We start from the raw sequence: 15666 nt of genomic DNA, 5'->3' as shown, positions 1-15666 counted from the left end.
GATCCCATGGCATGGTGTCGATAGGTTTGTGAGACGGACTCGGATTGGGCTGGCAACGGCTCGGTATCTGACATCGGACAACGCTTGCGCCACAACAGGGGGACTGCCGCCGTCGGATGTGGGATCAGGGCGGTTACCTCAGCCTGAGGGATGTGTAACCAACCCAGGAAGCTGCAAGCTGGCTGCATCATCAATCAAGCTTATCAGAGAGGACAGAACCGCAGGAGGAAGATGATGTCTCTGATGCTCTTTGTCTACTAGCAATCTGCACACTAACCAAGCAATATCCCAATTGTCCCTGTCAATCTGAGACCAGCATGTCGGGAGATTTCCCCAGGCTGTTGAAAAGCAACGGCCAAGGCTGTGTGTGTTTGTAGTGCTTTTTCACATGCCAGGCAAAAAGCGTGGTGGGTGATTGATGGTGGGGTCGTGAAAAAGTGGGGTCGATAAGAGAGCTGGGGGAGGGGTGTGCTATGCCTCGTCTTAGTGGTTAGTTCGACAGTCCCGTCACACGCTGGCGATAAAGATGAATTAGGAACTGGACCAACTTGGACCGCTTGGACGGCCGGGTCCATGAAAGAAAAAGTTTGGGTCCAAACGGTGAACTTGGTGCGCCCGCCTGTCACATGAAATACTACTTTCCTGGCATTCCATCACGGCATTCCTCCTTTTCCACCACAATCTCTCACCTTTTCTTCCTCGCCTTCCATCATTGCCATTGCCCCCGCCCAGGTATATATTTCAGGTAGATCCCTCTTCCATTCATCTTCCTCTTGCTTCACTCCTTGTTCATTCCACTCTTTCGTCAGTTCTAACATGCCGCACAAGGTCTACAAGATGCCTACCTCCAACGTAGTGAACGGCGACTCCCCTCACTCCGCTACCATCAGGGTATGTTCTGATAACACCATCTCCTCTCCCAATCCTTCAACAAGCAGCTTACCCCCATGTTCAACAGCACCTTCTCACATACCCCTGCGTCCAAGATGGTGTGAGAACAGTCAAATCGACTTCCGTCGGCTCCAAGGCCGTTGACCTCAGCAATGGTGTCTACCAATCCCTCGCCCAGAACGTATTCCCCTACCTCGCCGGCCCTTACTCATTCGTCGCCCCCTACGTGGAACGAGTCGACAGCGTCGGCGACAAGACCCTCGAGGTCATCGAGGAGAAGTTCCCTGTCGTGAAGAAGCAGCCGGGCGAGATCGTCGAGGGAACCAAACAGATGATCTTCTCTCCTTATCACGCCGGCCGCTCCGTGAAGGAATACGTTCTCTCCATCTTTGAGACCAAGAAGCAAAGCTGCGGCGACTCCTGGACCGCCTACCCCACGGCCGTTGTCGCCACGACCTTCTACCTCATCGGTGAGACAGCCATCAACGCCGGGGATTACATCATCCACAAGAAGGAAGAGGAGGAAGGCAAGACGGGCGCTCAGAGGCCCGCTCAGAGACCCGCCAGCGCCAACTAGGCCCGGCAAACTTAATCTTCAAGTGGCTGGCAGGTCGGGTGTACAACCATTGTACTACACTTAGTTCATGGCGACAAGCAGCGACTGATGATACCCGATACCCCAATTTCTTTTGTCTTCCTCTTAGTCATGTAAGGGGCGGCAGCAACAGCTTTATCCTTTTTTTCTCTACCCTTTTTTGACACAATTATCAAACTCGACAAATCTGGATATGGATCTTTCATCTTCACGGCCTGGTCGTCTTGTTCGAAGCAATCACTCTTTTTTTCATGTTCGTTTGTTCATACGGCATCGTTGACTATTTCTTTTGTTTTTTTCTGTTGGGTTAGGGAGGGTGACGGAGAGAAAAGAAAACTGTTTGTTTGTGTCCTGTTTTGTTTACTACCAGGCAGAGATAGTTTTTTTTTTTTTTGGTCTGGATTTCAATTGTATATATATTTGGAAAGGATAGATGGGATGAAATAGATGGTTATGAAATCGGTTCATTACATTTTGATATTGTTTGCGTCGGCATGCATGAAGCGTGGGTGTGAGACTTTGAGTTGAGATGCCGACGGAAGGAGAAAACGGTCCGGAGGTGGCGAGCGGGAGGCTGGATGAGGTGTCTAAGATGTCTCAGATTGTGCAGCCGCAATGCAAGGGGTCTTGAAGAGGTGGGTGGGTAATGAGTGAGTTTTTGGTTCCTGCATATCGCTTGAATCATGGCGGATGATGTCTCTTTTGCCTCATATTTTGTTGTGATTGCGGAATTGGTTTGGAATGCATGTGAAGCGGATCTTTGAGAATAGGTCTTGCTTGCCCAAGAACAACACAGCAACCAAGAGAATCTAAAATTTAAGAGCTCTCCTATCGTGTCCGGAGACAGTCGACGACCAGGCCCATCCACGTGGTACACAATGTCAAGGGCAAATCTTTTGGATGTCCTATCAAACATAGGTTTTCATGAAGCCCTTAAGATAACTTACTTGTTTCCACGGGCGAGTATCCAGATGATGCTGTCAAAGCCAGGAGGATGTAGGAACACTGCATGATCACAACCGGACCGCCAAAACTCGTACATGTTTTAAATTCACTATTCTCACCATCCGAGGTATATCTGCGCAAGCTCTATCCCTCCCTCATGTATATCTTAAATCGCATACAATAATCTCATTACACTAGCTCTGCACCCTTCGCCAATGCTACAACCCCAATATCACAAAACCCCAACCCTCACGTCGTTTTCCATTGCCCCGCCAACTAACTCCACATTCATTATTTACTTTACCCCTTACATGAGATGAGCCCCATCATCCCCATCACCACCACGGCGCACGTAATGTTCTGGAAGCATTCGTTCCAAGAAAAAAAAAAAAAAACCAAGGTACAAGTCCAAGCATTCATGTCATCGACGCTGATGTCCTCGACCTGGAGAGACATATTGCCGTTGGGGATCCGGTTCACAAAGAGCAACCGCTCTGTGTGGTCTTGGCGAGATTGGCGAAAAAACGATCCCAGGCCGTTCAGCATCACGACACTGGTAGGTAGATCTGGCTCCCTGGACAAGAGGTAACATGACTTCTCTCCGTTGACCCCCGGTTTGGCCGCTCTTGGCGGCAGACCCGGGCATCTCCGTCTTTTTGTGCTGCTCGTCGCAGGGCAGAAGTCAAGCGTGCGGCGGCGGGTGTTCGAGGTCAATGCCCTCGGGAGGGGGAAAACCTTGATCGTGCGTCCCGAGGCTTCCTTCCCACGACGGTGCCTCATGCCAATCCGTGGTCATCTTCCTGCATCTGAAGCAGGTCTGACCATGACGAATGAGGGGTTCGCACTGGGTCGGTCATGGCGCACTTTTGTTGGTGTGAAGGGGTGAGTGGGTAGGTGGTTGTTTAATTGACCAGACGGACGGCACACGAGGGAGGGTGAAGGTAGGGAGAGGAGGGAGCGCGCCGTGTAACGATAGCCGACTATTTTGTCCTGGAGTATAGTCAGTAACGTGTTGAAGTGAAGGGGAGGAACTTAGAGGTCACATACCACAGGTACAGGTTCTTGTTGTAGAACTTGTGAATGCGGACGGAAACCAGGTGGGCGCAGGCTGTTGTCGGCGTGTAGGAGGATCCATACCGACCAGCATCGCCGAGAGGGTTGAACTCGTCGTAAAATTTGAGACGGTCGTGGCGATGATGGTGCGCTCCAGGGCCAACGATAGGAGGGGAGCTCCTCACAGCCTAGGTGTGGGTAGGAGGCTGGGATGAGATTGGCGAAAGGTAAGGTTGCTAGATCAGGTATGTGAAAGGGAAATGTAGGGCGGTGGCCTAGTGAAGTCACTGCCCGCGAAAGAGAGGCCAAAAAGGCAGGGAAATTAGTTGACAAATTGATATTACAGTCGGTTGTTGTTAGTTGTTCGGAGTAAAAGTAAACAGTAAGCAAACCCAGCCTTAAGAGCAAGTCAGGTGTAGGTCTGGTGAAAAGCAGGCCCTTTGTAGGTGCCCCACAAGAAAAGTCGTATATACAACATGTGTGGGGGTGGCTATGGTGCCAGATTAAGAAAGGAGAAGGAGAATTGGGTTGAATGACACCCGCCTTGGCTACAACACACCCATCGCGCCCCAGAGATCCACACATGTCCGGAGGCAGCTGGTTGGTGAACTTGGTGGACAGCTATGAAGACTGTCTGTTGATTCATTATCGATGCTGAGCTGTGTGAACCATCTTGGGACGCCCTGAATTCCAATGTATCCGGTGATGACCTCGGAAGCCTGTCCAAACTTTGTGTTGGGCAGTGGTTGTTGGTTCGTAGCGGTCCCACCAGCTTCTCCGTTACCTACTTTCTCTTGTGTAAAATAAAGTATGAATGTGTGAAGGTAAGTCTCTAAGGTAGGTAAGCAGATAACTGTGGATATGTGAGTAGAGAAAATATATATGAAATCTAAACGTGTAGCGGAAGCTGATCAACCGAGTAAAAACAGGAAAGGAGTGCTCAAGACCCAACAATCAAGGGAAACTTTTGACTTCCATAAGTAAGCTATTGTGGCAACCATCTAATCATCCATCTCCCAACTGCGATGCTCCTGACTCCAAGCCAAAATAAATTTCCTCTCCTCAAGTTGTGCTTTGCTTGGGAAGAATCTGGCAGTTAACAATCCCGGATTGACACTTTCCATGATGAGCGTCGTCTGGTTGTTTTTAAACCGCGCGCGGAAAAGAATTCTCTGACCCTGCTTTTCACATCAAGCAGCCCACTTTGCTGCTGCTCACCACGACTGGCCCCAAGTTCTCAGGCATCCAGGGCAAGGAAGATGCCACCAACCCTTTCTTTCCTATGCCCATCACCACATTCGCTACTTCAGTCACCATGGCCGCTCCCAAGTTCTCCGGCATTGTGGGTGCTGATTGTATGGGTTTGGGCACAGCAAGCGGCGGCGCTTTGGACGACAACCGCACCCTTGACCCGGCAGTAACGGCAACCGTCATTCCTCTTCCCGACGGTGGCTTCTGGACGATTGTCTGAGAGAACAAGGCTGAGAAGGCCCTCCAGACTATGCACACCAAGAACGAACACAATTTTGATTCCGGAAAGCCCCCTGTGCCTGATCTGGTAGATGGGCAGCCTGCTCCTGGTCAGTTGGCTAATGGAGAGAGAGGACAGATTAGACTCCGTACCAACTACTCGGGCCACATCGCTGTTATGGAAGCGGGCAAAATCATGAATGGGCGGGAGAGTCGTGTGGGAACTCTCCCTGGAGAAACAAGGCTTGGCTTTTGGAGGGGGCGACACCAACGTCTCGTATGTCGGCGGATTCAACTTCCCTATCATGTGCCATCGCAATGATGTTGAGATTGCCGGCTGTAACGACAATCTCTGGCTACAGGGGAAGCTCTGCCCTGAGGAAAACGGCCAAGGGCCTTGTATACACCCTTTCAGAGAGAACGGGGCTGCGACTTCAGGCCCCGAGTAGTTCAAGCCCTGCGAGAACAAAGCCTACACCTACCCCAACAACAACCAAGCCAACTCCAATCGCAAATGCCAGTCTGGAACCGTAATGTGCACAATCAGCAAAGGCAAACCTTATGGAGTCCAGTTTCGACGATCGGCAGCTTAACAAAGAAGACTGAAGCTTAAACCGGAGGAACTGAATGGGTGGATGGCTAGCGACAAGATTTCCAAGGAGGGCAAGTTGATAGCTCGGATCAGGGTTAACAAAAGCTTAGACAGGCCAATTATAAACTGAGATACCCAAAGTAATCCGCGCTTCAAGATAAGCTCGATAAAGTGATTCCTGGTATGAGGAGGCCTAGAACTGACCATCAAATGTGATGTCACCATAGCCACTAGATATACTGTAGTAATCCCGCACGTGTGAACTGAACTTTAGACTGTACGAATTGAAGTGTAGGTAGACTGTGTGAATTGACCACGTACCATATTGTACCTGCATTGTATAATCACTACAGGTCCCAACCTAGTCGGAGCCTCCTTGTATTCCCCAGACCAATGACTCATCCAGGCACGGTGGTTAGAGCACGCAGAGCAAGCCACTTGCTTGGGACAGCCCCCTTCTCAGCCTCAACCCTAACCCGAAAGGAGTGGAAGTTTTCCCAACTGACCCTTGATGCAGCCAATCAGGAGAGGCTAGTAACAAGGGCGTGATAAACTGGGGAAGATGGAGAGGACCTTTATGTTTGTCCCTCTCTTTTCGCGAGCTTTTGGGCGCGTCGCGGGCCATGGACCACCGTTAAGGTGACTCCAGAGTCGGGTTTCGACACCTGAATTCATGAGGGACAGGCTCTGCCACCAGAAACCAGCAAGCTCAAGCTGATTTACAACAAAACAACATCTACCGCAGCCAAGCCATCCTTGACTTCAGAAAAGCATGCCCAACCTGCAAAGGGCACTGTTCCAGAAAATGCGCCCATTGCATCAAAATGGAGACATGGATCAAGGAAAGACATGCATACACGAAACATCCTCTGGTATATCTCCGAGATTTCCCATGAATTTTGCTTTGATGAGATGGAAGCATACCTCAGGGTTGCTATCGCCGAGAGGGTCAACAGAGCCTATGAGGTGACAGGCAACCGTTTGTACCAGGCGGACAGAAGGCGGTTGGCTGCAGAGTGGCCTTGCCCAGAAGGACATTGGGGAGGCGTATCCGAAGACGACGCAACGGCGGAAGGCCAGTGAGAGAACGGGGATACGACATTGGGACCATGGACTTGCTTTCACTTGGTGGGCGAAGATAAGAGGTGAATGTGGCTGCTGGCTACTATGATTATGACTTTATGACTTTGTGTTTCTTCTGGGCTAGTTATGGTCGGTTTACAGGATGATTGCATTTTTCTTTTTGGGTTGGGTCAATGCTTTGCAAAAAGGGGGTTTGGAAAGGGGTTTTTTTTACTTTCACATACGTGGCTACTCAGTTAACCCAACGTCTACCAAGTACACGTCAAAATACATAGAGGGACCTCGAAATTGGGGCATGAATATGTGTGTATGATGATGATGTAACACACCATGCCAAAACTTGAACCCAACTCCACATTTTCTCTAACTTTGGTTAGGCTACATCTTAGGCCCAGAGTAGGCTCGAGAGTTACCAACGCCGATCTTGTAGGGACTGGGGGTCAAGTACAGTGGTTATCACTTTCCATCCTCCTCGAATCACATCCACTTTCTCTACATATCAATTAAGCTTTCTTTCCTCTTGGTGAAATCCTTATTTTCAGTTACACGTCTTGTCCCTGTTTTCGGCGGTCCACTGAACCACGCAACCTACGAGGAGGGGACTTGGAGATCCATGTGAAGTGATGCAGCACATGTAGGAATTTGGCACATTACTTCACATGTAAACAAAATATCCACGCAGTCACAATAGCTATAGCCAGAACAATGGACTGCAGAACTATGTAGTTTGGCCCTTTCTCTGTATCTAGTGTTGCAAAAAGATCCTTGCAGAATAAGGCTCCACTTATGGTAAAGGGGCTAAAAGGAGCTTGTTTACTTTTGTGCCCCACCGTTTACCCGCATGTCCCACATCTAACTAGACGACATCCCAGTCTATACTTACAGAGCCGAGATTTGTCTCTCACTGATGAACCCCGTCTCGGATGAGGTTGTACGCTCCAATATGGCACCCCACAGCTCGGAACACGCTTCTTCTGAGCATCTTTCTTGTACACAGACTCAAAATCCTCGGTTGTTGAGAATGGCTTTGACAGCTGAGCGAACTTGATTTGTTCCGGAGTACGCGGCCCATTATTGCGTCTCCGATGGGGTGGGCAGATCATTGAAGTCAAGGTCCCTTCTGATTTTGAGAGTTCGTGCAACTCTGTCGATGATTGCTTCGATTGCGTAGGCCAGAACCTCATCGTAGTGGAAAACCTACGATGTTCAGACGAGCTTCTAGAGAAAGGCTTCGCTGTGAAAGGGGAGTCTGGCCCATCTCTCCATGATCTCACATCGTTAGCAGGCCGGAGCTTTGGAGTGACGGGCGAGAGCTGCGCAGGTCATGCAAATGACCTTGAAGTTTATGATCGCGTCTTCGCGATCACTCTCAGCCGCGTTGTTGAGGGGCATCTTAGAGATTGTAGTGTTGCGTATTTAATACCGGAGAACCGTTCGAGATGGGCAGAAGTGGACAGGCTTTGAAGAGGATCGAAACTTGGAGGAGGTAGCAAGGTTACCAGTAGGGAGTTGGAGGAAGTCAAAGATCCCGATAGTCGGGGAGAAAAATAGCTGGTAAGGTCTGGTCGCGAGACAGAAAGAAAGATCAGGCAGCAAGGCTGTCGAGACCAGGCAGGTAGGGGACATTTAAAACCAGGACAGCTGAGGAAGGAGCGAACGGGTGTTGATAGTATCAGCCCACACACATTTCTCGTTAAGCTGGGAAGGAGTACTCTGACCCGGAAGGGGCCTGTTTAGCTCTTGCAATTCCTAGATAAGATCTCTGCAAGTGGATTCTTCTTCTTATCCAAGATTGCCTAATTCTTCGAGTTATACAAGGCTCAACTTTGCCAGTCCAGGGGAAATCATCAAGTGTGACAGTGATGTCTTCTATTGACTGATACCCAAGTCTGCTATCACCACATCCCGTCATTCGGCAACCTCCTGACACCCCGAAGCTAATCCATCTACCCCCTTTCCACTCAACTCATAGATTACTCACCCACAACCATCTCCCACTGCCCAACCGTACACCCCAACTGCCTAATACCACCCTCCTCGTCATCGCCTGGTCATACACCACTTCAACATCCCTCCCGATATGCCACACCATCGCCTGCTGGCACAACATCATCTGCTGTTCAGTCTGGGGAACAGCACGACGTCTAAAATGGGGGGGAAGTCCTCCAACGTCATCATCATCTGGCTCAAACCTGAAAAAATGAGTCACTCTCGCCACGAGTGCGTCGTTGATGTGGGCGACAAACTCTGGCCAGTGAAACACCTTGGAGATTTTGACCAGTCTTTTGAGAGTGTCGACTTTGTGGTTTAGGTTCAGGGAGCCGACCATGTTGCAGCATAGAGGGCAGGGAACGGGGGGGTTCAAATTGAGGGTGGCCAGAAAGGGGCAGATGCTACATTGGGAGAGGAAGTTGTGCTGTACTTGGTGACGGTAGAAGTTGATTCGGCTTGGGGGAGAAAGGCCATTGTTGGTGGGTTTTGTGATGGTGGTGGCGGCTGTTTTTTTGATGTGCTGGAGTCTGCCTAGGTGAGAAAAGGCTGAAAAGGGGGCAGAGATGTGTGGCAGTGGATATAAGCCAGTTTTCTGTGTTTGTTGTTGTGAGTAATGGGGTGTTGGACATGTCAAAGGAACCAGCTGGGACTAGTGATGAGCCTTACCTTGACAGTTACCTATGTGACACATGCCTAGGTATTTAACCTACCAAAAATTTGCTTTTCCATCCTCCACTGTCGATCAAGTCTATCAGAAAACTTGGCATTGAACCAAACTGTCTCTTGCCCACAAGCACCCACCCTCAGCCAAGGTACCTTAACCACTCACCGACAATAGGCTCCACGATACCCATGTCAACCAATGCGGCCGCCAGGCGACCACTTAGATAATCAGAGACACCAGGAAGCAATCCGAAACTTTACAAACCAGTGCCTTATTCTGCCCAGCCCTGTACCTTCATCGAGCCCCCGGCGAACCTTATTTCTGCCCGTACTGTGACAAAATTGCTGTGGAGGGCTGTGTTCCAGGAGGTCGGCTGCGGTATCGCGGCATTTGACCTGATTGAGGGGGGCACTTCTTATATCTGAGATAGCAGCAAGGAAGGAGGAGATTGGGTGGATTGACAGTATGGATGACCAAATATCTTTTACGTCTTTCTGGGTGCGGAAATAAAAAAGAGATATTGTTCAGGAAATAGGAGTCACGTTGTGTGTGTGTATTGTTTGACCCCTGAACTCTGTTGAAGAAGGCATTTTTAAAGGTCTTTTCCTCCTTTGCTTCATTCCGTTTAACTACCAGTAAATGAACGTGTTAGAAATAATTCTGAAAGTCGTACCTATGCAAAACCCAAGTTAAAAGTTCATCCCAGCTTTGATAAAAAAACTTGGACTCCTGCAAGCGAATGACGCAACTCAGTCGGCCGATAGAAATACTACCGCGTACACGTGCGAGCGGGCAAAGCTAACGTGCGGACGCGAGGCAAGAATGGTCTTGATTCGGTGTGCTGCAACTCGCACCATGAGGCTTGAGCAATCTGCAACGCTAGGTTGTGGACAGTAGAAACATCAAGACCCTGTGTCCATGGTGGTCCATCTGTTGCAGTTTCCAGAGAGGCGTGCGCAGGGGCGAGAATCTTGTGAGCTGATATTCGCGTGTCAGACGCCTCGCGTATTGTTTGTTGTGCCTGCGGACGCTCCTTGCCTGTTATGGCTTTTATGGCAAGGGCCGAAGAGTAATTACTTTCGCTTTGTAGCTGCGGGCTATGTGTGCGGCGTCAAAAACCCACCAGTGAGGTTGAACAGAGCAGAGCCGCGGCCAGACAATGAATCTTCATCCGAGCTCTGACAAAGAACCGCGTGCGCACGTCAAGCGTGGACTGGACAGAGTAAGTTCTAGCGGTTTGCTCGCGGAGGAAGGCTATGTATAAAAGAAGCTGATACAGAACATGAGATCTTCGTGCTGCATCGCGTCGCACAAAATGAGGCCGATTCCATCATTTTAGACTCACTGCCGAAGAAGACGAACCTCAGTGCTTGTATGGGGTCATGGAGCTCGGACACGAACACTCCCACGTCGCTGCCCAACTTTGCTTCTGTCCTATGGAGGCTCGAGGTCTGGGTCGAAAGCAAAGGACGCGCAATCTGGCTATGAGGGTTGAGAAGCCGATGATGGGCCAGACGTATAGCGTACAACGACGGAGTGGCACACGGACACCCCAGAGAAACTGTTAGCAGATAGGCTGAAAAATTGCCCTGAAATAGATCAGGAATAAGGGACTGGTAGACGGTGGGACGGTATGATGTAGAGCCATCTCAGCATCCTTTGGTTTGGTAATTAGGTCTTCTTGTTATGTTTTATATCAAGACGATATCATCCTCATTCGATTCAATTCGAGCTGACCTTCTTCTGGAAGTTTTCATCTCAGCCGCTGCCACCTCTACTTTGTTACTCCCACCAACAGCTGCTTTCCTTGGCCTACCACGGCTTTTTTTCTTAGTATCTGCCTCCAGCACAGCCTCTTCAGCATTCTCTTCTTTGACTGACGCCTTTTTCCGTCGACCAGGCCGCTTTTTGACCGGTTCTGTTCCGGCTGTTCCAATATCTTCCGCCTCCTCGATCCCCTCTACCTTCTTGGACCGCCCACGACTCTTCTTTGGAGTCTCCAACAACGCCACTTCATCAATAACTTCCTGAGCCACGGCGGTCTTTTTCCTCCTCTCCGATTTCTTCTTCCCACCACCCCCCTCCAACACAGCATCCACCTCAACCCCTCCATACCCCTCATCATGCACATCAACATGCTTGATCCTCCCGGTCCCTTTCTTCACCTTGCTAATCGCCTTCGCAACCCCCTTCTCCTCCTCCCCAAAATCCACCCCCCTCAACCCCTCCAAGTTCCTCTGCCACTGCAACCAAACCATCCCCTGCAACACCGAATCACTCAAATCATCCAACTTCACCCCCCTTCCCAGCAACCCCTCCTCCATCTCCCTCTTCTTCTTCCCCCTCACCCCCTTCGCCCTCCACGCCTCCAGAAAACCCTTTGCCATCCCCGCCCCTTGGTCCTGTGGCTTTATCAGTTTTCCCTGCTGTAACCACTCCCCCAACATACCGACTTTATTCGCCTTCAACAAATGGTACGCATTTTGGCTCTTCCCCCCTCCCTCGGCCTTGGCCTCACTTTTGGGAAAGAGGTAACCGGCTACTGTCTTTGGTGAGATGGAAATGACATTGCCATGGAATAAGTCGACCCCTTTGAGGGTTGCAAAACAGGCGTGGAGCATTGATTCCAGCGTGTTCACCCTGATCGTCCATTCGAATATGTTTGAGGCGTTGCCGGTGCGGAAGCGCTGGCGCTCGATGAGGATGTGCGTTGGTTTCAAGGGGAGGAGGTGGGTTGAGATGAGGGAGTAGGTTAGTGAGGATAAGGAGGAGGGGGTGAATTGGACTGGGTCATCTTGTGGGAGAAGGGGGGTGGTTAGGTTGAGGTGGTTCCAGTGGTGGAGGGTGACGGGTGGGAGTAATGCCTGGGGAACTGATGATGAATCGGGGGGTGTTGGTAAGGGTGCCTTCTCTGAAGGGCTTGAGGCGGGTGTGAGGAGGCTGAAGGCGAAGTTTTTGAGGCCGAGGTCGATGCTCAGTATGCGAGCGGTGTCGGGGATGTGTTGGGCGGATTGGGCTGCTTGGCGGAGGGTTTGTTGGATGGTGGGTTTGGAACCGGCCTGGGGTAGGCCGGTGGAGGAGCAGAGGGATTGGAGCTGGGCGACGGTGAGCTTGCCGGGGAGGGGGAGTTTGGTGGTTGTCATGGTGGGAGTCTTATGAGATGCTCACGAAAAGGTAAGAGATAGAAGTCAAGAAAGAGGAAGAAAATTCAAAATTGGACATTGACCATGCATTACCCGTGTCTCCCTTGTAAGCCCATCTTACAATTGTCGTCAAACCATCAGATTTGATTGAGTTGTGAGTTGGGATGCTCTCATCATCGGTACGTACCTCGAGTCTTGATCATCGTTTAGGGCAATAATTGTTAGTGCATGGTGAAGTTGACAGCCCCTGTCAGGAACAGTGGGGCGAGGGATCTCTTTTGAAGCCCAGCCCGGAATTTGTCACTGACCCCTGCAATGACGCAGCCGAACCGGAGGAGCGGGGGCAGCCGAGTCGCAAAGAATTAGTATCCATGTATAATCAACAATTGCTTACCTGAGCGCCGTTTCTTTGCTTTCTTTGGACTTCTGCGTATCGGCATCTTTGGATCTTACCGTTGCGCCGTTGTGAGAGTGGGAGTTCGGACGTTGGATTTGGAATTCCATCGTGCCATCAGTCAGCAACCCGCTGCCTGCGCCAGAGCTCGCTTGTATAAGACCGCCCTCCTCCCTTTTACCCCGCGATACCTCTTCCTCCTAGAAGACGGTATCCCGAGTTTCCTTTCATTCTTATGCAAGCAATCTCTATCTTGGCCAGACGCCCAGTCTTATCATCCAGAACTGTTGCATCAGGCCGCATCGGCACCATCTCCAGACACTTTTCGTCCACAGTGATCAACATGGCGCCCATCTCCAAAGAAACCGACTTCCTCGTAATCGGAGGCGGCAGCGGCGGCCTCGGTGCCGCCAGAGCCGCCGCCTCGAGATACGGCGCAAAGGCCATGGTAATTGAGGGAAAGAGACTCGGAGGCACATGTGTCAACGTGGGGTACGTACCTTTCTCTTACCATGCCATGCAGCCGCACATACAAGGCTGACACTAGTCGTTGCATCTCAGTTGTGTGCCAAAAAAGGTGACTTTCAACGCCGCCTTTATCGCCGAGACCATCCACCAAGCCAAGGCCTACGGCTTCAACGTTCAAGAAACAGCCCCTTTCGACTGGCCAACGTTCAAGACCAAGCGCGATGCCTACATCAAGCGCCTCAACGGTATCTACGAGCGCAACCTTGCCAATGACAAGGTGGAATACATTCACGGCTGGGCCAAGCTTCTGTCGAAGAACTCGGTCGAGGTGACCCTGGACGATGGCAGCAAGGAGGTTGTCAATGCGAAGAAGATTCTGATCGCCGTCGGCGGTAACCCACATGTGCCCCCAGAAATTCCTGGTTCCGAGCTCGGAATCAACAGCGACGGTTTCTTCGATATCGACAAGCTTCCCAAGAAGGTGGCGCTTGTTGGCGCTGGTTATATCGCTGTTGAGTTCGCCGGCATGTTCAACGCGCTCGGTGTCGAGACACATTTGTTTATTCGTTACGACACCTTCCTCCGCAGCTTTGACCCAATGATTCAGGAGAAGGTCACGGCCGAGTACGAGAGACTCGGAATCCATGTACACAAGAGAAGCTTGACCAACAAGGTTGAGAAGGATGAGAAGACCGGCAAGCTCAGGCTTCACTACAACTCCTCCAAGGGCGAGGGCTCCAATGGCGAGGGCGTTTTGGAGGACGTGGATCACTTGATTTGGGCCATTGGCCGCACACCAGCCATCGAGGGTCTCGGTCTTGAGGCGGCGGGCGTCAAGACCACCGAGAAGGGCCATATTGTGGTTGATGAATATCAAAACACCAACGTCGAGAACGTCTACGCGCTTGGCGACGTCACCGGTCATGTCGAGCTCACCCCAGTAGCCATTGCTGCCGGTCGCAAGCTTGCCGCTCGTCTCTTCGGGCCAGAGCAGTTCAGAACTTCCAAGCTCGACTACGACAATATTCCTTCGGTCGTCTTTTCCCACCCCGAGGTTGGCTCGATCGGCTTGACTGAACCCCAGGCTGTGGAGAAGTATGGCGCTGAGAACCTCAAGATCTACAAGACCAACTTCACGGCCATGTACTATGCCATGATGGAGCCCGAGGAGAAGGCGCCTACCAGCTACAAGCTTATCTGCGCTGGGCCAGAGGAGAAGGTTGTTGGTCTGCACATCATGGGTCTGGGCAGCGGAGAGATGCTCCAGGGCTTTGGTGTTGCGGTGAAGATGGGGGCCACCAAGGCTGATTTTGATAGCTGTGTTGCTATTCATCCGACTAGCGCCGAGGAGCTTGTTACTTTGAGGTAGATGTGATACCATGATTTAATAGCCAATTGGTGCAAGTAATTTGTTATCTTGAAGTTGATGTCCTTGATGTTGTTCGCTTACATAAGTTTCCTCTGGGTGAGAAATCCCCACATGTGAGCGTCAAAGTCACACCACTTTTCGTTCTTCCGTGGTTGGCCCGAGCTCCCGCAACTGCAATCCAATCCCGGAGAAAGTGTGGAACGTCACAGGCGAGCAACACAATCGAACTTCAATCTCTCTCCGACCCTCTGACGACGATAGTTCAGCAAACTCTCTCCACTCTGTCAAAGTGAGTCCCTCTCTCTTACATGCCCGATGACAACCACGACAGCGACACCCCAATTGAAACAAAGTTGATCAGAGAAGCTAACTGAGCTGTTTACTTGCCCCCCCCCCTCTTGAAGATGATCGCCGCCTCCCGCACTCTTGCTTCTCCTGTCCTCCGCCAGGCGGTCGCCCGCCGCGGCTTCTCGACCACCCGCGCCCAGCTGTCGTCGCCTTATCACTACCCTGAGGGTCCCCTTTCCAACATTCCCTTCAACCCCCGCAAGAAGGGATTCGCGATCAAGTACTGGACTTACTGCACTGTTGGGTTTACTTTGCCTTTTGGTATTGCCGGTGAGTTATTTTTGGGGGTGGTGATGATGAGGTTGAGGGAGTGGGGATGGACGCTGACAAAGGAGGATAGTCTGGCAAACTTACCACCCTGCGAAGTAAACGGTCTTTGTGCCACTAGGAAACAAGGACGATGGCAGGGAGATGATATCGAAGGGGAAGTAAGAGGGGAGAGAATTGTATATGATACGATACGTGCCTTGATGAGAAGGTGGATAGACCGAATAGAGTTACACGATGCTGCTGGTCTTTTATCAGGGCTTGAACTACGATCTGGTGATGTTTTATTTGGGCGATGGAAGGGTGGGTGAGATGGGATACCGGAGACGAACTGATAACTAACTACCTACTGATGTGCTTGGGACTTGGTCTGAAACCAGAAGCTCGTGGCC

The 15666-nt window shown here is 50.9% G+C and overlaps 5 protein-coding genes across 5 annotated transcripts; 4 read left to right on the top strand and 1 right to left on the bottom strand.

The window, feature by feature from the left end:
• Positions 1-816: 816 nt before the first annotated feature.
• On the top strand, positions 817-1975 carry QC761_306160 (uncharacterized protein; the record flags this gene model as incomplete). The annotated part of the gene is made up of 2 exons (XM_062877758.1): positions 817-891; positions 959-1975. The coding sequence occupies 2 exons, from the start codon at positions 817-819 to the stop codon at positions 1466-1468; spliced, it is 585 nt and encodes a 194-aa protein (XP_062733564.1). The 3' UTR covers positions 1469-1975.
• Positions 1976-4609: 2634 nt separating this feature from the next.
• Positions 4610-4955, top strand: QC761_306155 (uncharacterized protein; the record flags this gene model as incomplete). The annotated part of the gene is made up of 2 exons (XM_062877757.1): positions 4610-4618; positions 4680-4955. 2 exons carry the CDS (start codon positions 4610-4612, stop codon positions 4953-4955), a joined length of 285 nt encoding a protein of 94 aa, XP_062733563.1.
• Positions 4956-10976: 6021 nt separating this feature from the next.
• On the bottom strand, positions 10977-12649 carry QC761_306150 (uncharacterized protein; the record flags this gene model as incomplete). Its single annotated transcript, XM_062877756.1, has 2 exons — positions 12616-12649; positions 10977-12448 (listed from the first exon to the last, which is right to left on the bottom strand). The coding sequence occupies exons 1-2, from the start codon at positions 12629-12631 to the stop codon at positions 10977-10979; spliced, it is 1488 nt and encodes a 495-aa protein (XP_062733562.1). The 5' UTR covers positions 12632-12649.
• A 118-nt stretch (positions 12650-12767) lies between these two features.
• GLR1 (Glutathione reductase) lies at positions 12768-14659 on the top strand (the record flags this gene model as incomplete). Its single annotated transcript, XM_062877755.1, has 2 exons — positions 12768-13314; positions 13384-14659. The coding sequence occupies exons 1-2, from the start codon at positions 13058-13060 to the stop codon at positions 14657-14659; spliced, it is 1533 nt and encodes a 510-aa protein (XP_062733561.1). The 5' UTR covers positions 12768-13057.
• A 404-nt stretch (positions 14660-15063) lies between these two features.
• COX15_1 (Cytochrome c oxidase assembly protein cox15) lies at positions 15064-15439 on the top strand (the record flags this gene model as incomplete). The annotated part of the gene is made up of 2 exons (XM_062877754.1): positions 15064-15277; positions 15396-15439. 2 exons carry the CDS (start codon positions 15064-15066, stop codon positions 15437-15439), a joined length of 258 nt encoding a protein of 85 aa, XP_062733560.1.
• Between the last annotated feature and the right edge of the window lie 227 nt (positions 15440-15666).

This window comes from Podospora bellae-mahoneyi, chromosome 3 (assembly GCF_035222275.1).
Source record: "Podospora bellae-mahoneyi strain CBS 112042 chromosome 3, whole genome shotgun sequence".
In the NCBI taxonomy this organism is placed as follows: domain Eukaryota; kingdom Fungi; phylum Ascomycota; class Sordariomycetes; order Sordariales; family Podosporaceae; genus Podospora; species Podospora bellae-mahoneyi.
The sequence above is the reverse complement of the archived record's forward strand: the minus strand, read 5'-3'. Positions and strand labels throughout refer to the sequence as shown.